Source organism: Anomaloglossus baeobatrachus, chromosome 5 (assembly GCF_048569485.1).
Source record: "Anomaloglossus baeobatrachus isolate aAnoBae1 chromosome 5, aAnoBae1.hap1, whole genome shotgun sequence".
Lineage (NCBI taxonomy): Eukaryota > Metazoa > Chordata > Amphibia > Anura > Aromobatidae > Anomaloglossus > Anomaloglossus baeobatrachus.
Genome location: NC_134357.1, coordinates 537,876,566 through 537,900,389, shown reverse-complemented (window position 1 = coordinate 537,900,389; position 23,824 = coordinate 537,876,566). Strand labels below are relative to the sequence as shown.

Genomic DNA, 23,824 nt, shown 5'->3' with positions numbered 1-23,824 from the left:
GTGGGTGATGTTTTCATATTTCTGCACAGAAAAAATGCAATATTTATGCTACATGTGAACACGGCCTAAATGTCCAAGCACAGTGGATGTGATTTCATGAATTCTCCACCTACTGTGCATCTAAGGCTGGAAACACATCTATGCGAGTAAAATCGGTCCGAATGGGCTGAAAAATACTCGGCTGATTTTAGTTCACGTTAGGTGCGAGTGCAACGCAAGTGCGATGCTTTTTGCTCGCGTGTGTGTCGCGTTTGCGATGCTAGTTTCATGCAACATCTTAATTATATAAAAGCTATTACACATGTGTCATTTAATTAACCTATGGGAATGTGCTGTCACATTCATCTGTTGAATATTTAATGAGCGAAGTTACTGCCACACTCGCAAATGTGAACGCTGGTGCGCGTGTGTGATCCTACTTTTAATCCCCTTCCATAGGAAATCATTGGGACAAATGGTGCGAGAAACTCGCAAAAAAGCAGCATGCTGCGATTTTTTTCTCAGTCCGATTTGGACTGAGAAAAAAATCGCAGATGAGAGCTGAATCATTCACTAACATGTGTCCGATTCCAATGCGAGTTTTTCTCGCATTGCTCTACTGCGAGAAACTCGCAAGTGAGAAGCAGCCCTAAAGATGCTGCTGAACTCTGCAGTTTTGGTACATTTTTTCCTCTTTAGGCTTCTATGTGGAGCCTGAAAAAAGCAAGCAAAAAGAAAAGCCGTTGCAATTTTAAACTCAGAATCAAAACTTTTCTGTAGTATTAAAAAAGCATAAAAAAAATCTGGATTTACTTCTGCACCAAAAAAGCATCTAATAAGGGCGAAAATGCATAAAACAACAGCAGCAAACAAGCAATAACCAGAGAAGTTTGCTATTGGTCTACGTGGTGTGGACACCTAGCGAAAACATGCAGCAAAAAGTAGTAGAAAAAAAATGCAGCATTTACCCTACCACATTTTTTATGGAGGGAATTTGTCAGCAGGTTTTTGCTATGTAAGCTGATGCCAGATTGCTGTTAGTTAAGACATAAAGTTCAGGCATGCCTGTGTTGTTACTGTCCAATCTTTTGTTTATTTGGTATGATTATTTTAGCAGATAGACCCTTATCATTGCTGTGGCTAGCTCTTGTGCGCACATTGTTCAGCACACCCCCAACTGTGATTGCCACCTTACAGTTAATGCACAATATGGGCTGGACAGCTCTCCCAGCTCAGTAAAATCGATTCTTTCATAATGTCAGAACAGCTGCACCCAGTAGTCTAAGTTAAATATGGATAGTTTCAGAGTCCCTTTGACTACAACATGCTGCTCTCAAATTCCCTTTTAATTGTAATTTTTTTTACATTTTTTACAGTGTTTCCCCGAAAATAAGACCTCCCCTGAAAATAAGACCTAGCAGGATTTTTTAGGGAGGCTTAAATATAAGACATCCCCTGAAAATAAGACCTAGTCGCGGTCCAATAATGAAGTGTCCATGCAGCGGTAAAAAAGTTAAAGATACTGCAGGGCACTTCATTATAGACAACCCCAAGTGACAGAAGAAAGAAGAGAGAAGACCCTGCGACCCTACTCACCAGACGCCGACCGGGAGCAGAGGAGCACATCAAGGTCCTGCAGCGGAACACACATGAGATCACATATATACACACACACACACAATCACACTACAGATTGCATACACACACTCACCACATCCAGCGATATCGCTTGCTTTTCGGCACGCGTAAGGACCTGCGACACTGTGGAGTGAATCTTCCAGGACCTGTGGGGGGATTACATGGCCGTAAGCGCATGGTATCACTAGATGTGGTGAGTGTGTGCGCCTACCGGTATGTGCGATTTTGTTAGTGTGTGTGATTGGATGTGTGTCAGCCGGACGCAAGGGAGTACGGCGTGCAGCACATCTGCCTAGAGCGCCCGCCGGAGAGCACAGGGAGGAATGATGTGAAATTTGATGTGTGTGTATGCTATCTGATGTGTTTGTGTGTGAGTGTGTGATCTGATGTATGTGTGTCAGCCAGATGCAGGGGAGGACGGCATGCAGCACAGAGATCCCAGGGAGGAATGATGTGGAATTTGATGCGTGTGTGTCTGTCTATATGAGTGTATTCTATCTGGTGTGTGTGTGTGATCTGATGTATGTGTGTCGGCCAAACGCAGGGGAGGGCGATGTGCAGGGAGATCTGGGAGCCACACAGACGTAAGTATGATGATCCTGGGAAGGGGGGAGGGTTCTGCTTTTTGTGGGGGATAAACTTACCCAAACCATGTCTCCTCGAGAGTAAGACACCCCCTAAAAATAAGACCTAGTGTTTTTTTCGGGGCAAAAAAAATATAAGACAGTGTCTTATTTTCGGGGAAACAGAATAGTAATTTCATAGGAAGAGAAAAAAAAATCTCTGCTGATAGATTCCCTTTTAATTGTAATTTTTTTAAATTATTTTTTAGTAATTTAGGAAGAAAAAAAATTCTCTCTATTATTCTCCCACTAGAATATAGGCACCCAGAGATGCACTGCTCTGCACAATTTATCTCTATGTATGGGTGTAATATGCCTGTGGAGTCAGAGCCTGCAATGCAGCTTCAAGTATACAAAATTCTCCCAATGACAGCATCAGAGCCTGAAGCTCAAATGTTTAGCTGCTGCTGAAACATTTGAAAGTGGTCGGTTCAAGTCTCGGGAAAGGGGCAATAGAAAGAGAAAATATTTTTGTAATTATTTATTATTGGTATGGCACCCAGGACCATGCTCTACGGGATGCTGTGCTCCAGATTTCTGTTATGGCACTCTGCACCAGGCTCTATTAGGGTACTGTGCACCAGGTTTTGTTAGGGCACACTGCACCAGGTTCTTTTAGGGCACTCTGCACCAGGCTCTCCTAGGAAACCCTGCACCAGGCTCTATTAGGGTACTCTGTACCAGGTTCTGTTAGGGCACCTTGCACCAGGCCCTGTTATGGCACTTTGCACCAGGCTCTATTAGGGTACTGTGCAACAGGCCCTGTTAGGGCACTCTACACTAGGCTCTATTAGGGTGCGGTGTATGAGGCTTTGTTAAGGTACTCTGCACCAGGACCTATTAGGGAACTGTGCACCAGGCTGTTTAGGGCACTCTACACCAGGCTCAAAATAGAATGGCGGCACCACCCATGACCCAGCTTTTATACAGACCAGCCACGTGGTGTGCCGGCCAATAACAGCCATGCCAATATTTGGCATGGCTGTAATGGCTCCGGAAGTGCCCACAGGCAAAAAGCTTGTTGATTGATTGTGCTGCAGCCTTTCAACAAACTTTATTCAGCAACCGAACATCAAACTTGGACACGGACATTGTGAGAAATTAGTGTTCAAGTTCGACCAAGAGACGCTCGTTGTCCAGTATGAACCTCTAACTACAGCTTGGGTTCGCTCATCACTAATCGTAGACATAAATAGTAATTTGTAATAAAAAAAAGTTTATTATTGTAATACAGAAAAGCGAAAGATGTTTGCTCAGACTGGTGATTTGAAGTGAAAGAAACTGTATTAAAAGGGAGATCATTGAGATTGGAAGTTACAAAGACGATGCAGAGAGTTGCGTTACTCTTGTTCATATAGTGAATATTTAAATATACAACAATGTAAAATATTCTGCACATGGAATTTTTTATTTTAATCTTAGGTAACAAATGTCTATTGGTAACTGTATATATGTTTCAATTAAATGGAAGTTCTAGATTGCTGTCTTATTCGTTTACGTATTTTTCTTTACTCTGACTGGCTCGTGTTTTCTTGTACAATTTGTCAATAAAATATATGGGTTCTCCTGAAAATAGTTTTTTGGGTTAACAATATATGATTTACAAAAGCATTTCACACCTTCTCCTCTGTGTAAGCTTTTTATGTTTAGGAAGATGCCATTTGTGCGTAAATCATTTCCCACATTCTGAACATAAGAAAGGCTTCTACTGTGTGAATTCTTGGCTGACTAATAAAATGCAACTTCTAGTTAAAATATTGCCTTATTCTGAATGTCAAGATAGCTTTTCCCTTGTGTGAGTTTTCTTGTGTTTAACCAGATTTGATTTCTCTGTAAAACATTTCCCACATTCTGAACATGAAAATGGCTTTTCTCCTGTGTGAGTCCTTTGATGATTAACAAGATGTGATTTATTTACAAAATATTTATCACATTCTAAACATGAAAATAGCTTCTCCCCTGTGTGAATCCTTTGATGACTAACAAGATGTGATTTCTTTCCAAAATGTTTCTCACATTCTAAACATGAAAATGGCTTCTCCGCTGTGTGAACTAACTGGTGTTTAACAAGACTAGACTTATCTGCAAAGCATTTTCTACATTCTAAACATGGAAATGGCTTCTCTCCTTTGTGACGTTTCTGATGTTTAACCAGGTCTGATTTCTCTGCAAAGCATTTCCCACATTCTGAACATGAATATGGCTTTTCCCCTGTGTGACTTCTCCGATGTCTAACCAGATGTCGTTTATCTATAAAACATTTCCCACATTCTGAACATGAAACAGAGTGTTCCCCTGTGTGAGTTCTCTGATGAGTAACAAGAGATGATTTATTTGAAAAACATTTCCCACATTCTAAACATGAATATGGTTTCACTCCTGCGTGAATTTTCTGGTGTTTAGCAAGAGCTGATTGATCTCCATAACTTTTTCCACATTCTGAACATAAAAATGGCTTCTCCCCTGTGTGAGTTCTCTGATGTCTAACAAGATGAAATTTATCTGCAAAACATTTCTTACATTCTGAACATGAAAAAGGCTTCTCCCCTATGTGACGTTTCTGGTGTTGAACAAGAGTTGATTTCTTTGCAAAAGATTTTCCACATTCTGAACAGGAATATGGCTTCTCTGTTGTATGAGTTCTCTGGTGTTTAAAAAGACTTGAATTATCAACAAAATATTTCCCACAAACTGAACATGAAAATGGCTTCTCCTTTGCATGAGTTTTTTGATGTGAAACAAGACTTGATTTATCTATAAAGCATTTGCCACATTCTGAACAGGAATATGGCTTCTCCCCTGTGTGAATTCTGTGATGTGTTATAAGATGTGATTTATTTGCAAAACATTTCCCACATTCTGAACATGAATATGGCTTCTCCCCTGTGTGAAATCTCTTGTGTTTCACAAGATTTGATTTCTTTATAAAACATTTCCCACATTCTGAGCATGAATATGGCTTTTCTCCTGTGTGCGTTCTCTGGTGTCTAACGAAAGTTGATTTATCTGCAAAACATTTCCCACATTCTAAACATGAATATGGCTTCTCCCCTGTGTGAACTCTCTTATGTATAACAAGACAGGATTTCTTGTTAAAATATTTTTCACATTCTGAACAAGAAAATCTTTTCTCCTCTGTATGAATTTTTTGATGTGTAAAAAAAGACGTATTGAGGGAAAAACTTTTTCCATATTCTGAGCTTGAAAATGGATTTTTTGCTGTCAGAGCGCTTTTATTTTTAATGCCGCTATTTATTGTTTTCTTAGTTGTCTGTGAATAATCAAAATATAGGACCTGGTTATAAGGATTTGATAATAGATATTTGCTGTAAAGGGATGATGATATATCTGGAATAGTTATGTCTTGTGTGATATCAAGGTTATCTGATTTAAACATTGAAGTTGTCAGTTGTTTCTCTGAGCCCCTGGTACAGTCATCTGCCAAAAAAAAAAATATTTTTAAATATTTTAGTAAATTATATATTTATAATATTTCTATTAAAATATCCATAGAAATTGCAAGTTATATAGAAAATTAAATTATGTACTAAGACAAAATCAGTTCAAAATCTAACAGTAAACCTCCGTTAGTGTATTCTATCAACATCCCAAATATTGGAATAAAAAGTCACCAAAAATCCTATTTTGACCAAAATGATATCATCAAAATCTGCTACTTCGCCCACACTTACATCCGTCATTTGTCAAAGGAAAAAATAAAGGATTTCCACATTACCAGAGACTGAAACACTTGAAAAGCAACATGATGGCTATAAAACAATCCAGCAAAAACCGCACTACCAAAGCTAAGTGTCTCAATTGCTTCTGAGCCTTGCAGTGTGCCCAAACATTGCTAGAGTCCACATGTTATACATACTATGAGTGCACTTTTATAAATTATAGTCCCTTGGAAGTCACTTGAAAATTTATTTCATTTGATGAACAATAGCCAGTTCTTCGTTTGCAGAAATCGAAAAGTCATGATAAAAGGGATATTCTGCTGTTATTAAACAAAAATTCACACTGTTTTGGGTATATGGGCAAAATTTGGCCAGAAAGACTGGACTTAACTGGGTCTTGTATGGACTCCAAAAACACATTCAGCAGCATAAAAGGAAGACAAAGTATATTCATCCAAAAAGATGCTTAAGATGCTAGGATTCTGGGAAGGTAACTCTTACGGAGGGGACGATTGGATATAAAATAATATATCAATTGTCACCCAAAGTCTGCTGGGCAGGTATTAAAGCCACTATGGGATAGGAGAACGAAATACAGCAACTCAGGAGAACCCAAAGGAAACAAAGGTGATGTTTAAGGGCACACCCCAATGTGTAGCGTGTCCCTGTTAACCTCACAGGTACACGGGTAATGGTCACGTGTGTAGGGACACATCAAAACCAAAAGGAATCGCAAGAGGTATCGGTCACATGTGTAGAAACCCGTCAGACCGAGGGGTAACCCAGTTAACATCACTGGGAAACCTAGGACATTACCGCTGAACCGGTCACGTGCGTACAGGGACACGTCAGACCGTGTACTGGTACAAAGGAATCAGTCACGTACGTAGAGGGCACGTCAGACTGAGTAGGCTACCCAGTTAGCGTCACTGAGCACCCGAGGACTGGTACACACACACACAAGTCTACCACTGACACTGCAAACTGGTCACGTGCGTAGGGGTCACGTCAGACCATGTGGACCCTGACCTTCACCGTGCTAAGACACAGCTGTACCGAGATACGAATACCTGGTACCGGCACCTAGACTAAAACACATACACACTGGTAGGACAATGGTTGACCCTCACCGTACCAAGGTACAGGTGTGCACGGATACGAATACCCGGCACCGACGCCTAACCCTGAAGTAGTCACTGTCCTTATCCATGCACACACCTGCCACAAGCACTGAAGGAAAATGGCGCTGGAACCCAGTCACTCTAAAGGCCGCTTTACACGCTACGATTTATCTGACGATCTCATTAGCGATGTGACACGCCCAGATCGTAGTTACGATTTGCCGAGATCGCACATAGGTCGTTTATTAGCGGTCACACGTAACGATCTCACAAGCGACGCAAAATCGTTCAGCGATATATTGTTTAACCAAGGCGGTCGTGCGAATGTTGTTCGTTGTTGGCAGGGTGTCAAACGTACCAATATGTCTGCTGCGTTCCAAACGATGAACAATATTTTGAAAGTGAACGACGTGTCAACGATCAACGATTTTTAACCTATTTGCGATCGTTCGGAGTCGCACGTAGGTGTCACACGCAACGACGTCGCTAACAATGCCGGATGTGCGTCACGGAATCCGTGACCGAGGCGATATATCGTCAGACAGCGAGTAACGTGCGGCGTGTAACGGAGCCTTAACAGCCAGGATAGCAGCCTTAGCTGTCAGCATGCAGTATTACACTCGTGCACCGATAGGCGGAGCTACAGACCTTTTATCGCCACCTCCCTGGCCCGGCGTCGGCTGCAGCAATACAGAGGCTACCACGTCATTGCTGATGTCACTGATGACCAATCAGTGGCCGCCTTATCACTGATGACATCACACACATGCTCAGTATGATTGCATGACCACTTAGGTTCAGGATGGTACAAAACTCTAGCCACCTGATGCATCAAGCGACGGCCAGGTGGCGCTGTGGAGTTGACCGACCCCAATGTGGGAGTCAATGACGGGACTGTACCAGTTCAAGGCACAACAGAACCCCAAACTGTAACAGTAACAGTATAATTACCCTCCACCGTCTCTTAGGAATTCACCGTGCGGATAATATTTTTCCACAAGTAATTTTCTAATTTGATAGCACATTTTACATACACTGTCATTTGGCTTTGTAGTAGAGATATGAGCCCCATTCCAGGATGAATCCTCTGGGGTATAAACTCTGGATGAACCAGGTATGAATTCAAAAGAAATTGCCCAAACTAATGGGGACAGTTTTTGGTGCAGCAGCATGCAGTTGTACAATAGAATAGTGACTACATGATTGTGATATGGCTGGACTACATCGCCGATAAAGCAGCCACAGACGGTGCCTGAGAAAAATCTGACACTTCTCTGCATTTAGTGGTCCCTACTCACCTGGGTAGCCATATGTAGGAATCTCCTCTTTACACCAGTCATCACCCCTCACATAAGTCTCTGTAGTATTAATATGGGTCAGATCTTCAGCCTGAAACAAATATTGTAAAAGTCACAGACAGATGGAGAAGTCACATCTATGATCAGCTCTACTCCTGCCATCTCCACCGTTCTCACTACACAAGTATAAAACATATAATACTGGTGGATAAAACAAGACTGAGCACAAGACCTTCACAGCCGTCTACACATCATAGGGAGATTTCATGGCACCTTCTCTCCAGCTACCTGATGATCCTGAGGAACATTGGGATCTTCATGTTTACAGTCCTGTGGAAGAAGAGGACGAGGACATCTCTTTGGTGTTGTCCTCTTACTGGATAGAACTGGAGAAAAGAAATAGAGGGACTGAATTCATTCTTTACATACAGATAATTATAGGCCGTGTGTATTTAGTCCTGTCTATTACCTGGTGATGTGCGGGACTGGGAAACCTCCATCATGACGTCCTTGTACAGATCTTTGTGTCTTTCTAAATACTCCCACTCCTCCATGGAAAAATAGACAACGACATCCTGACACCTTATAGGAACCTGACATATACAATTATACCGTCATCCCCCGATCCTTTCATATTGTTACTGTATAATGTCCCAGCATTCCCAGCAGTGTCACCTCTCCAGTCAGCAGCTCAATCATCTTGAAGGTGTGTTCTAGGATCTTCTGGTCATTGATGTCCTCATGTATCGGGGGGTGAGGTGGAGGCCCCGTGATTGGGCTCAGGGGTCTTCCCCATCCCTCAGACACAGGGGCCTGACAGCGCTCACTAGAGGTCTTCTTCACTACTGTGTAATCCTGGTTATGGAGAGACACAATAAATCTCACTACAGACATTTCCAGAGTCCTCACCTCTCCAGTTCTGTCCATCTGTTATTCCCATAGATACGCATGATGTAATGTGACGTCATCAGAATCTCTCACCTGCTCAGTAAGCCGGAAGAGGATGTCTAGGGTGAAATGCAATATCCTCTCCGCCATCTTGTCCCTGTCCGCATCCATCCTTGATGGGTCAATCAAAATTCTCCTATATAGAAGATCTCCCCTGAGAGGATCCGATATTGTAGGGATCTGAATGAGAAGATGTGCTCATGTAAACAAATGCTCAGGCAGTTTGCATACCTTGATGAACTGTTACATCACACCGATTGCAGAGACTCAAAAGCTGGCTGTTTAACTCCTTAGATCAAAAGTTATCAATTAATTTTCGAAAGGAGCCACATGAAAGACCCTGACTGTTGTGGAGAGCCAAATTGTATTCTGATTATTATTAATGTATACATTTATCACATAATATTGAGCATAATTAAGTAATGTGATGGGATTACTCACTTGAGCTCGCTTCTCGAGGTAGCAAACAGGAACACTTTCACTTTAAATGTCCAGCAGGTTTATCAAACATCACAAAACATCTCCAGGAACATGGCATAAGCCTCCTTGCAGCTTCAGGCAAACACAAACCCTTTTAACAGACTGTTCCTAGTCAAGACAAACTGATACTCTTTCTCTCAAAGAATCCTTACAGAGGCAAAGCAGACTCTGCACTGACCATGTGTCAAACAAACAGACACAATTTTAAAAACATGAGACACACCCATGGGCAGAGGTATGTGGATAGCCAGACCAGCCTGTCTCTCCAGCTACCCGTAAAACCTTTCCCTGGAACGCCCTAATAAGTCTCATGGCACTACAAGTACCAGAGCAGACATCCAGGTTTACACCATCTTCCTGGTACATACCTTCCTCCATGTTACAGTATATTGTGCAGCAGTTGCAGTTAATACATTATATGATAGGGCTTATTGTAACATGTTGTCAGGGATTTCGTAAGGTATCAGGAAAACCCCCAGCAGGTGCTGCAACACACAAAGTACACAATACAATGGACATCCCTGGCACTAGGTAGAGGGGGTCAAGGTCACCATCTGCACTCATCTAAGGCTATACCCTGCACTTCCTGAGGTTCTAATATGGGTCCTTAGACCCAGTTGCCGATCACGTGCTTAAGCCCTTGCTTGCCCTAAACTCACCCTGGCTAGTAAGCAGGCTGGTGAGAGCACTAGTCTCACCTCTGCAATAAAAGAAACAAAAGAGAAGGATAACAGACAGGAGAAATAGACACAGAAAATAAAAACACTCCAAGCAGCTGCAATGCAGGTAACACCATAGTTGCAAATGACAAGAAACAAGAAGCTTTTTCCAGAGCAGGCTCCTTCCAAAGTGGATCGCAAAGAAGTAATGAGTCTTCAGATTCGATCACCTGTGTCAGATGATAGAACACGTGACTTTATATAGCGAAGGGGAGTTGTAGCAAAAGAGCTGCACCTGGGATTAAAAGGAATCTGTCACCAGGTTTTTGCTACCTCATCTGAGAGCAGCATAATGTAGAGACAGAGACCCTGATTCCAGTGATGTGTCACTTACTAAGCTATTTGCTGTCATTTTTATAAAATCAATATATTCTTTGCTGCAGATCTAGCAAATATACAGAGCTCATGAACATGCTGGACTACCTGGCAGCACGTCAAGTAGTCCTCTAATGATAATCTACTGCTGTACTATAATATCAACGTAACTGGCACTCCGTGCTGTAAAAAGTTCATTCTACATTCATTGGTAAAAATAAACTTTAGTCCATGGCCACCTTCTCACCCCCAGTACTATGGACTCCATACAATAAGATGTCCCCAAAACCCATCACACAATATAACCCTTAAGCCCTCACACAGTATTATATATTATGTCTTCACACAGTATAACGGCCCCACTCACGTATGATGTACTTATGGTCCTCACACAGAATTATGTCCTCACACACAGTATAAGCTTCCCACAGTCTCTCATACAGTACAATGTGCCCACAGCCCCTCACACAGTAGAATGGACACACACATAGTATGATTTCCCAACAGCCCCTTATGGAGGTCTGATCTGCCCCCAGCCCCTCACACAGTACTATAGCTTTTTGCACAGTATGATGTCCTCATAGCCCATACCCCACAGCCCCTCATACACTATGATGTCACCAAATACACTCACACGGTATAACGGCCCACACCGACGAGGATGTCCCCACAGCCCCTCTGAAAAGTACTATGACTGTTCCTAGTCAAGACAAACTGATACTCTTTCTCTCAAAGAATCCTTACAGAGGCAAAGCAGACTCTGCACTGACCATGTGTCAAACAAACAGACACAATTTTAAAAACATGAGACACACCCATGGGCAGAGGTATGTGGATAGCCAGACCAGCCTGTCGCGCAAACCTCACCAGCGGTCACACTGTGCTCAGGGTAGTGCTAGTGCTAGACTGTATGGGCTGCTTCCAGGGATGACGTCCCTTTTGTCACGTGATAGTATTTTGAACACGCTCCTATCACGTGACAAAAGGGACGTCATCCCTGGAAGCAGCCCATACAGTCTAGCACTACCCTGAGCACAGTGTGACCGCTGGTGAGGTTTGCGCGCTCACGAGATTATGGGCGGGTACTTGCTGATAACAATCACAGCCCCGCCCATAATCACTTGCCTGCGTACACGTCACCAGCGGTCACACTGCTCAGTCCCGTGAGACTGGCACTGGGCATGCGCGGGGATAGCTGGAGCAGTGGGCGGTGCATCAGCTATGGAAAGGAGCGATGGGGGCGGCATACAGGACCAGGAGGCAGAATAACAGACGCCAGAGAGCCCGCCCCCGTGTCACATTTACAGTATCTGAATACAAAAAGGTACCACTTTATAAAGTCTTTATTTTGGTCTCTCATGGGGCACAATAATAACAGGGACCTTTCTAGAATGCAGCCCAGGAGCTGCAGAAGGGGAATCTTTTAGGTTTTGGGCGAAATTTCTGCTGACAGGTTCCCTTTAAACACCACTGTTAAATCATTGACTTCAGCTTTTAAATGGCGCAATAACCAATGCTCACACGCAGCGGCTCACTTTGGTAAGCTTAGGAATGTTGGAGTACAAAGCCAGTCTGGAGTAATCCTATTGCCCGCAAGACTCTGGTGGTAGAAAAGCAACTGAAATTAACCTAACAATGAACGTCATAAAAACAAAACCCCCATAACAATGATGGAATTAATTTTTTTTACATGGAATGTTTTTCAGTACATTGTACGATAATATGAATGGCATCCTTAAAAATTACAACACATCCTGCAAAAAAGCAAGCCTACATACAGCTATGATGATGGAAAAATAAAAAGTTCTGGCTCTTGGAAAAAAAAAACAAAGAGGAAAAAAAAGCACAAAATTGGATATTGGCTACGGAGGCAAGCGATTAAAGGGAACCTGTCAGGTCCAATATGCATCCAGAACCACGAGCAGTTCTGGGTGCATATTGCTAATCCCTGCCTAACCGTCGCTGTGTACACTAGTATAGATAAAGGGATCTTTAGAAAAAGTATTGCTAAAGATATTTTATCGTATGCTAATGAGCGAGGGCACTAGCCCCCCTGGGGGTTAGTTCCCCTGGCTAGTTGGCTCTATTAGCTTGTTAGTACGGCTCTGTGAGCGTGCGATCATGCTAATGAATGTGCAGCATCAGAGGAAGATCTCACTTCTCTGCTGCCATCGCCACCTGACGCTGGATTTCGGCTCAGTGTACATGACCCTGGAGTTTCGGTCATGCGCACTAGGAAGTCGGGTGTACGTGTCCTGGCTTCAAACTGACATAGTGCGCATGACAGAAACTCCGGGGTCATGCACACTGACCTGAAATCCAGCGTTGGTGCAGCAAAGAGGTGAGTGAAATCATCCTCTAACGCTGCATATTCATTAGCATGTTAGCATGCCCACAGGGACGTACTAACATGCTAATGGAGCCGACTAGCAAGGGAAGCAATGCCCAGGGGACTAGGTCCCTCACTCATTAGAATATGATGAAAGATCTTTAGATTCTATTCTAGTGTATACAGGGACTGTTAGACAGGGATTAGCAATATACACCCAGAACTACTCGTGGTTCTGGGTGCATTTTGGACCTGACAGATTACCTTTAAAAGGAAACACTAATTCTCCTACTCTTTACAATTACTGTATAATACTTAAAACAAGACTGAGCACAAGACCTTCACAGCCGTCTACACATCATAGTGAAATTTTCTGACACCTTCTCTCCATCTACCTGATGATCCTGAGGAACATTGGGATCTTCTTGTTTACAGTCCTGTGGAAGAAGAGGACGGGGACATCTCTCTGGTGTTGTCCTCTCACTGGATAGAACTGGCGGAAACACATACATGAATTCATTCTTTACATACAGATAATTATAGGCTGTGTGTATTTAGTCCTGTCTATTACCTGGTGATGTGAGGGGCTGGGGAACCTTAATCATCACGTCCTTGTACAGATCTTTGTGTCCTTCTAAATACTCCCACTCCTCCATGGAGAAATAGACGGTGACATCCTGACACCTTATAGGAACCTGACACATACAATGATACCGTCACCCCCCGATCCCTTCATAGCGTTACTGTATAATGTCCCAGCATTCTCAGCAGTGTCACCTCTCCAGTCAGCAGCTCAATCATCTTGTAGGTGAGTTCTAGGATCTTCTGGTAATTGATGTCCTCATGTTTCAGGGGGTGAGGTGAAGGCCCCATAATTGGGCTCAGGGGTCTTCCCCATCCCTCAGACACAGGGTCCTGACAGCGGTCACTAGAGGTCTTCTTCACTACTGTGTAATCCTGGTTATGGAGAGACACAGTAATAAAGCTCACTACAGACATTTCCAGAGTCCTCACCTCTCCAGTTCTGTCTGTTATTCCCATAGATAAGAATAATGTAATGTGACGTCATTAGATTGCTTTTCATCTGCACCAATACAAGCCTGCACCATATAAGTATGATGCATTGAATTAGGCCAGAATTGGGCCGGAAGGGACCGGAAGGTAACTGAAAACATAGTCACTGTAAACAATGTTTGTGTTTTTCTTCACTTTCACCCCTATAATACTTCTCTTTCTACTGCCCGCTCTGATCCCTAAACCCAGTAATGAACTAGTCATCTCTCCCTCCATCCTCCCCACCCATCTCACCTTCCCCTCACATATTTTCCTCCACATTTCTCCCAGTGTCTCCAGACACACACGACCTCCTAATGGCCTCTCCTGCTCCCACCTACTAACACTCTCTCTGCTTCTCCTCACTGCTGGAGATATCTCTCCTAATCCAGGTCCTCCTCACCACATCCCCATTGTCACTTCAAACCCTCATCCACAACCTATCACAAATTTCCGCAACCTCTCTAACCTCATACCCATCCACCCAGCCCCCGCTCCCCCAGTCCCACTAACAGGAGCAGGAATGCTCGCTCTGTCTGCAACAAACTTTCCTACATTCATGATCTTTTCATCACTAATAAACTTTCCATTCTTGCCATCACAGAAACCTGGCTCACCCTCCTGCTGCACTTTCTTATGGCGGTCTCCAACTCTCTCACACCCCCCACCCCAGTAACAAGCATGGCGGAGGAGTTGGTTTGCTCCTGTCCGACCAATGCTCCTTTACACCAATTCCACTACCACCCTCTGTTACGCTTCCCTCTTTTGAGGTGCACTCCGTACGCATCTATGCCCCCTCCAACCTTCAACTGGCTGTCATTTACCGCCCCCAGGGCCAGCAACTGCCTTTTTTGATAATTTCACCACCTGGCTACTACACTTCCTTTCCACCGACATCCCCACCATCATCATGGGTGATTTCAACATCCCCATTGACACTTCCCACTCATCTGTCTCCAAACTTCTAGCACTCACTTCCTCCTTCGGTCTCACCCAATGGTCCTCTGCAGCTACTCACAAAGATGGCCACACGCTGGACCTCATCTTCACTCACCTCTGTTCCCTATCTAACCTCTCTAACTCGCCTCTCCCCCTATCTGACCACAACCTACTCGCATTCTCCTCCCTCTCTTCTCCAAGTACGCAACTCCCCCTCCACAAACTTTCACACCCTTGCAGAAATATCAAACACCTTGATTTACACGCACTTTCTCAGTCCCTTCTCCCTCTCACTGACATTGCATTTTTACACAATGCAGATGCTGCTGCAACTTTATACAACACTACAATCTCTGCAGCTCTCGAATCAGCTGCCCCCCTCCCACACACCAAAACCCGCACAATCAACAGGCAACCCTGGCACACGAGTCAGACTAAACAACTGAGACAGGCTTCCAGAATTGCTGAGCGCAGATGGAAGAAGTCTCATTCCACTGAGCACTTCATTGAATATTAAGAGTCCCTTACCACCTTCAAGTCCACACTCACTGCTGCAAAACAAACCTACTTCTCATCCCTCATATCTTCTCTCTCTCACAACCCTAAACAGCTATTCAACACTTTCAATTCTCTCCTCCGTCCCCCAGCACCACCTCCCTCTCCTCTCATCTCAGCTGAAGACTTTGCCTCTTTCTTCAAGCAATAGATTGACAACATCAGAGCAAGCTTTGGCCCAAAATCACCACAGACCCTCGTCGTAGCTGCTCAGCCCTCTTCCTCCAAATCCAGCTTCTCCACCATGACAGAAAACAATCTTTCCACTCTACTCTCCTATTCAAATGATTTTTATTAGGTTTTGTAGTTAACAAATCTTGAAATCATGCGTTACAAAATTTAAGGACATATAGATAGTAATAACAAGGTTAAGAAAATGCACATATTTTGACCCTCCAGTTTGTTAGTGCTGATACATCAAGCAGTATATTTTGTTGGTCAAATCAATTGCTTATAAATTAACTTCTTGCAAAACATAACTAAACAACAAATAAAATTAACAACTTCCTGACATGGATTCCGTAGACAGTCTAGCAAATTTGCGAGATCAGAAACATATAATTCTAGTGAGTTTTAGATCAGGGAGGTATCAAAGACTAGAGCTTCAAGCCTGGAATTATTAGTGAGCTTGTATTTCTCGAATATAGTTAGTGTTTTCTTAACATCAGTTGGGCTATATAGTCTGTCGGTGATTGGGCTCTGGCCATGGGTCCCATTTGGTGAGGTACTTTGTTTGAGTATTATTTTTTATGGCATAGTAGTACTCTAAAGTTTTATATAGAGTTAGTTTCTCCTTAGCTTCTTGAATATTAGGAGCTTTCTCACTTTTCCATTTGGATGCAATGAGATTAGTGGACACTAGTAGAATATGTATTACTATGGGCCTAAAATGTTTAGGTATCGCTTCAATGTTTAAGAGAAGAAGAACTAATTCTGGAGTTAGAGCTACATCTAGCTGTGTAATGGACCTTATAAGTGATTGAATGTCTCTCCAAAATTTCTTAATTTTTGGACACGACCAAAATATATGAGTTATGTTGCCTGAATTTCCACAGTTTCTCCAGCATTTGTTTGAGGTATCTGGGTTAATTAAATGCAATTTATGGGGTGTGTAATACCAGTGGGTTATTATCTTATAATTGGTTTCTATAAGAGCAACGCAAGGTATATTTTTGTAGACTGTGGCCAATGACTTTTGAAATCTTTCTTCAAATTGATTTTCTGGGATTTTTAACTCGATTTTCCACTTTTCCAAGTGTTTTAAGTTAGGGAGATTTGTGTCTTCATTATAAATTTGGTAGATATATTTGGTTTTCCAAGTGTTTTGATTATTTGGATTCTCTAAGAGAGCTGTGATGTTACTTGGAAGGTGGAGGCTGGTGCTAGGTTTAATGAATATTTTTTCTATTATCTTCCAAGTTTTCTTATTTGACTTTGTTAGTTTGAATTCTTTTGCTAAGCCTTGGTAGGGTTTCAGCTTATCATTATCGAGTATGTCTGAGATTAAGCATATTCCCTTGGATTTCCAGTGGTTAAGCTTTAATCTTGATGAGAATGCAGAAAGCGTTTCGATCTTCATCCAACCTATTGATTCGGTGCCGTGTATTTTTCTAGATTGGGCTCCAAATTTCCTCCATGTTATTATTGAGTTCCTGGTGATGACCTCCTTAGGTAGTAGCTTTTTAGAGTCGCATAGGTAGGCCGCCACCACCAGGTCTCCAACTTCTATATTTGGACAGTAAGAATCTTCAAGTCCCACCCATGTAGGTTTATCATCTCTGTTCCAATACTTCTGGCTGCTTTTAATAGTCATTGCTTGATAGTAGGCCATTATGTTTGGCATCCCCAATCCCCCATTGATTCTGTTTTTGTTTAGGGTAGATTGTGCTACTCGAGGTTTAGTTTTACCCCATACAAAAGATGTTAGTTGAGTTTGGAGTTTTTGTATAAGCTTCTTCTTGATTGGTAATGGGATAGTTCTGATTATATAAAGTAGCTTGGGAAGTTCCAGCATTTTGTATGTATTTATTTTTCCTAACCAGGAAAGCTCTACTTTGGATAGATGTTGTAGATCTTTTTGGATGGTATTATAAATGTCAGTAATATTCTGGTTAGCGCAGTCCTTTGTGTTTTTTGTTAGTTTGATTCCTAAATAAGACATGCTGTCCACATTCCACTGAAATTTGATTTCCGATTGTAGGACTTTTAATAGATCCTGATCCAGATTGAGGTGCATAACCTGGGTTTTATCCATATTGACCCTATATAATGAGACCCTTGAGAATTCTTTAAAAACTTCCAAGGTCTGTTTGACCGAGTTCAGTGGATCCGTTAGAGAGAGTAGGATGTCATCTGCGAAAAGTGACACTTTGAATTGTCTGTTATTAGCAGGGACGCCCCTAATCCGGCTGTCCATCCTGATCTTCTCCGCCAAGAGCTCAATGAAAAGATCGAACAATGACGGAGAAAGAGGACACCCCTGCCTTGTTCCATTTGAGAGGTTGATTTTACCCAAGAGGAGACCATTTGTTAAAATTCTTGCAGACGGGTTTGAGTAGAATGATTTTATAAGGTCTAATACCCTCCCATTGAAGCCAATTTTTTTTAAAGTTTGAAGTAAGTAGTTCCACTGAACCCGGTCAAATGCCTTCTCAGCATCAATTGTGATAAAGGCTGTGGGAGTCTTAGTTTCCCCTGAGTGAGTGAGTAGGTTTAGGATTCGTCTGGTAGCGTCTTCTGCTCCTCTGTTCGCAATGAACCCCACTTGATCTTTGTGTATAAGGTTCGGTACTATTTTTTTTAGTCTGGTGGCTAGTGTTTTTGCAAATATTTTCAGGTCAGAATTTAGGAGCGAAATGGGTCTATAGTTTCCAATGAGGTCTCTGTCTCCTTTTTCTTTATATAAAACTGATATAGTGGCTTCTTGCATCTCCTCAGGTAATTTTAAGCCTAGTGATAGTTCATTGATGAGGGTGGTTAAATATGGGGTTAAGATTGTAGCAAACTTTTTGTTTTGTAGTACTCATTGGGAATTCCATCTGGTCCTGGTGCTATATTTTGTTTTAGAGAGTTTATTGTAGCTATTATGTCACTGTTTTTGTATGGGGTGTTTAGAAAATTTAAATCTTCGTTAGACAAAGAGGGTAACTGAATCGAGTCAAGGAATTGATTGATGTCTTCCTTAGTGGGTTTGTCTTCTAGTTTATTATTTTATTAAGTTATATAGGTTGTTAAAAAATTCCTCGAATTTTAGTGAAATGTCTTTTGGATTTTTGTAAATTTTGTTGTCCCTATCTCTTATCTGTAAGATTTTGGTCTTAGATCTCAGAATTCTTATTCTTCTGGCTAAAAAACCCGAAGGTTTATTCATGAGATGGTAATAATTGGATTTTGAGGTCAGTATGAATCTTTCGTATTCGTTTGATAGAATGGTTTTTAAATCTAGTCTGAGTTTTAAAATTTCTTTTTGTGTCATCTGATGGACTATTTGCTTGTGAATTTTCTAGTTCTCTAATTTTATTTATAATCTCTTCGGTTTTCTTTTGTTTAATTTTATTAATCTTAGCGTTAAGTTGGATCAGGGTTCCTCTGATGACTGCCTTATGGGCTTGCCACAGAGTTGTGATAGAGATATTTTCTATGTCATTATATTTGAAATAATTTTTTAAATCATCTTGTATTTTTAGGCTATGGTCTGGGTGGGCGAATAGAAACGAGTTAGCTCTCCAAGTTTTATTAATGTGATGATTGGTGAGGATTTCAAATGTGATGGGAGAGTGGTCTGACCACACTCTAGGGTGAATGGTAATTTGTTTAATTTTCTGTAAGGTATTGATGTCAGAAAGGACTAGGTCAATTCTTGAAAAGGATCTGTGGGGGTTTGAATAATAAGTATATTCTACTGAGGTTGTATTTAGGCATCTAAAGATGTCGTATAGCTCCTCTCGGTTCATCCAAGAATCAAGAGTGACATTGAGTACCCTGCCTTTGTTGGAAGAGTCGAATTTAGGGTTAGGTATGGCATTAAAATCTCCGAAAAGTAAAAGAGATCCCTTTTGGTGTGATCTAATTAAAGATAGTACTCTATTTAGGAAGGTAATTTGTCCCTTGTTGGGAGTGTATATGTTGGCTAGTGTGTATGTAGTGTTATTTAGTTTGCAGATGACTATTAAATATCTACCTTTTGGGTCAATTATCGTTTTCAGTTCTTCAAATCTTATTGAGTCTCTTATCATGAGAGCCACACCTGATTTTTTCTTTTCATTTGAAGAGAGAAGGATTGTTAGAAATGATTTATGTTCAAATTTGGGTGTTTTTTCTAGGGCGAATTTTGTTTCCTGTAGTCCAATTATATCTGCTTTGAATTTTTGGATGTCCCTCCATATGAGAAACCTTTTTTGTGGCGAGTTTAACCCATTGACGTTGATAGTCAGGAATTTTGTGCTCATCTTGGTGGTTGATAGCTTTTTTTTTTTAGGCTTTTTCTCTTGGTGTTGTCTAGATATTTGATCTTCCTCCTGCTGGGGATACTTTTTGTCATGTTATTGATCATGTCAGGTAAACTTGAGGTAACTATTTTAAACATAAACATGGGGTGAAGTTTCAAGGTAGATATATTGTGGGAGATATATTATATATATATATATATATATATATATATCCACTCTACTCTAAAAATCACATCTAACCACCTGTGCATTTGACCCGCTGCCATCGCATCTCATCCCCAACATCACCGCAGTCCTCATCCCAGCCCTAACCCATCTCTTCAACCTATCACTAATGAGTGGTGTATTCAGCTCATGCTTTAAACATGCCTGCATTACACCCATCCTCAAAAAGCCCTCCCTTGACCCATCCTCTGTGTCAAACTATTGCCCCATATCCCTTCTCCCCTATGCCTCAAAACTACTGGAACAGCATGTCCATCTTGAATTGTCCTCATACCTATCCTCCTGCTCCCTCTTTGACCGGCTACAATCTGGCTTCCGACCACATCACTCTACTGAAACTGCCCTAACCAAAGTCACCAATGATCTACTAACCGCCAAAGCCAAGCGACACTACTTTATCCTCCTCCTCCTGGACCTGTCCTCTGCCTTCGACACAGTAGACCATTCCCTCCTACTACAGATTCTCTCATCTCTGGGAATCACAGACTTGGCCCTATCTCGGATATCCTCATACCTAACCGACCGAACTTTCAGCGTCTCCCATTCTCACACCACTTCCTCATCTTGCCCTCTATCTGTCGGTGTCCCCCAAGGCTCAGTTCTTGGGCCCCTGCTGTTCTCCATCTACACCTTCGGCCTGGGACAGCTCATAGAGTCCCACGGCTTTCAGTATCATCTCTATGCCGAAGACACAGAGATCTACCTCTCTGGACCTGACATTACCTCTCTACTAACCAAAATTCCACAATGTCTGTCTGCTATTTCAGCCTTCTTCTCTGCGCGATTCCTAAAGCTTAACATGCACAAAACAGATTTCTCTGTCTTTCCTCCTCCTCACTCATCTCCTCCAACAAGCCTTTCCATCAAACTTGATGGTTGCTCACTCTCCCCAGTCTCACAAGCTCGTTGCCTTGGAGTAACCCTCGACTCTGCTCCATCCTTCAAGCCACACATCCAAGCTCTCTTCACCTCATGCAGACTACAACTCAAAAATATCTCCCGGATCCGTGCTTTCTTTAACCAAGAATCGGCAAAAACATTAGTGCATGCCCTCATCATCTCCCGCCTCGACTACTGCAACCTCCTGCTCTCTGGCCTCCCTTCCAACTCTCTTGCACCCCTCCAATCTATCCTAAACTCTGCGGCCTGCTTAATCCACCTCTCCCCCCGCTATTCCCCAGCCACTCTGCCAATCCCTTCACTGGCTTCCCATTGCCCAACGACTCCAGTTCAAAACATTAACCATGACATACAAAGCCCTCCACAACCTGTCTCATCCTTACATCTGTGACCTAGTCTCCCCGTACCTACCTGCACGCAACCTCAGATCCTCACAAGATCTCCTTCTCTACTCCTCTCTTATCTCCTCTTCCCACAATCGTGTACAAGATTTCTCCCGTGCCTCCTCCATACTCTGGAACGCTCTACCTCAGCATATCAGACTCTCCCCTACCGTGGAAAGTTTCAAGACCCACCTCTTCCAACAAGCCTACAACCTACAATAGCCCTCAGTCCAGGACACCACTGCGCAACCAGCTCTGTCCTCACCTATTGTACCATCACCCATTCCCTGTAGACTGTGAGCCCTCACGGGCAGGGTCATCTCTCCTCCTATACTGGTCTGTTCTGTACTGTTAATGATTGTTGTACGTATACCCTTTTTCACTTGTAAAGCGCCATGGAATAAATGGCGCTATAATAATAAATAATAATAATAATCAGAATCTCTCGCCTTTCCAGTAAGCCGGAAGAGGATCTCTAGGATGAGGTGTAATATCCTCTCCACCATCTTGTCCTTGTCCATATCCATCCTTCATGGGTCAATCAGGAAAATTCTCATATAAAAAAACCTCCACGAAAGGACCAGATATTGTAGGAACCTGAACAGGAAGAAGATGAGCTGATGTAACATCATAAAGAAATCTGTGCAACAAGAACAGGCGATAATAAGGAGAAACATATGTGGAGATATAAAGTGTAGATGTTGTATTCTGTCTTGTCTGGAACATAAGTTGAATTACTGACTTAGGCCCTGTGCGCACTTACCGGATTTTGACGCGGATTTTCTGCGGATTTGCTGCATGTTTCGCTGCAGAAAATGTTCATAACATCTCTGCAGTGAATCACCAGCAAAACCTATGGGAAAAAAAAATCCTGTGCGCACTAGGCGGAATTTGACAGCTGAATGTTTTGTTGCGGGATTCCCGCAGCAAAAACAATTGCATGTCAATTCTTTTCCGCACATCGCTGCGGGATTTCACTACATTGTCTCCAATGTAATCGTGAAATCCCGCAGGGAATAACGCAGGCAGCAAATTCTGTGCGGTTCACTGCGTTTTCCTGCGTTATTCCCTGCGGTATTTCACGGTTTACCTGCGGTAATGTACATCGCTTGCCTGCGGTTTTGCAGGGAAGTGATGTCATTATGACAGGAAGAGGAAGCGGAGCAGAGAGTAAACACACACACAGATCACAGACACACACAGACATAGAACACAGACACAGACATAGACATAGAACACACATAGAAAGCAAATGGAAATATAGAAAACAAAACACGTGGGCTCCGCTGTATTTTTACGTCCAGCCGAGGTAAGCACACAGCGGCGGCCCGGTATTCTCAGGCTGGGGAGAGCGAGGGGCAGGGTTAATGTCCCCCGCCTCCCTCCCACCTCCCGCAGCTGAGAATATCAGCCGCAGCTGCCCCGGGACTGTTGCATGCATTATGCGGCAGTACCGGAGTGTCCCCGACTCTTCCTGCTGCCGTGATGCAGTGGCAGTCAGGGCAATACAAGGAGTTAATAGCGGTGGATCGCCGCCACTAAGTCCAGGCTTGATCATGGCAGCGTCTATGTGACAGCTGACATGATCAACCCGTAAGTAAAGTGAAAAAACACACCCCGAAAAATCCTTTATTTTAAATAAAAAACAAATAAGCCTCGTTCACCCTTTTATTAACCCCTCCCGAAACAAAGCTCTGACGTAATCCACGTCCTGCGATGCTTACATCCAGCCGCGACTGACACTGTCACAGCGCTGAATGCAGCCTCGCAGCGAGACAGCAGAGGTAACCACAGGGCATTTCCCACGGCCGGTAATGTGAACTCACTGCCGACCGTGAGAAATGCAGCGATCTGTCCTCTATCTATCTATCCCTCTATCTATTCTTCTGTCTATTTATCTATGTACTATCTATCTCAGAAGGAAATGATTTTTTTTTTTTTTTTTCAATGTGCTTTATTGCATTGAATGCAATAAAGCACATGTACCAACCCGCACGCGGCAAAACCGCGGCAATACCGTGAATAATACCGCGGTAAAACCTCCCTCCCACCTCCCGCAGCCGAGAATATCAGCCGCAGCTGCCCCGGGACTGTCGCATCCATTATGAGGCAGTACTGGAGTGTCCCCAGCTCTTCCAGATGCCGTGATGCAGTGGCGATCCAGGTAATAAGGAGTTAATGGTGGCGGATC

General features: G+C 42.7%; 1 protein-coding gene across 1 annotated transcript in view; it reads right to left on the bottom strand.

The window, feature by feature from the left end:
* Positions 1 to 22,181, bottom strand: part of LOC142312193 (uncharacterized) — an 83,940-nt gene extending 61,759 nt beyond the window's left edge. The window contains exons 1-10 of the mRNA XM_075351094.1: positions 22,083 to 22,181; positions 13,908 to 14,087; positions 13,702 to 13,825; positions 13,526 to 13,623; positions 9,321 to 9,467; positions 9,015 to 9,194; positions 8,809 to 8,932; positions 8,628 to 8,725; positions 8,340 to 8,430; positions 4,057 to 5,678 (exon numbers count right to left, since the gene is read on the bottom strand). Of these exons, the coding sequence (XP_075207209.1) occupies positions 4,057 to 5,678; positions 8,340 to 8,430; positions 8,628 to 8,725; positions 8,809 to 8,932; positions 9,015 to 9,194; positions 9,321 to 9,467; positions 13,526 to 13,623; positions 13,702 to 13,825; positions 13,908 to 14,087; positions 22,083 to 22,160 (2,742 nt within the window). The 5' untranslated portion in view covers positions 22,161 to 22,181. The remainder of the gene's footprint in view (positions 1 to 4,056; positions 5,679 to 8,339; positions 8,431 to 8,627; positions 8,726 to 8,808; positions 8,933 to 9,014; positions 9,195 to 9,320; positions 9,468 to 13,525; positions 13,624 to 13,701; positions 13,826 to 13,907; positions 14,088 to 22,082) is intronic.
* Positions 22,182 to 23,824: the final 1,643 nt, after the last annotated feature.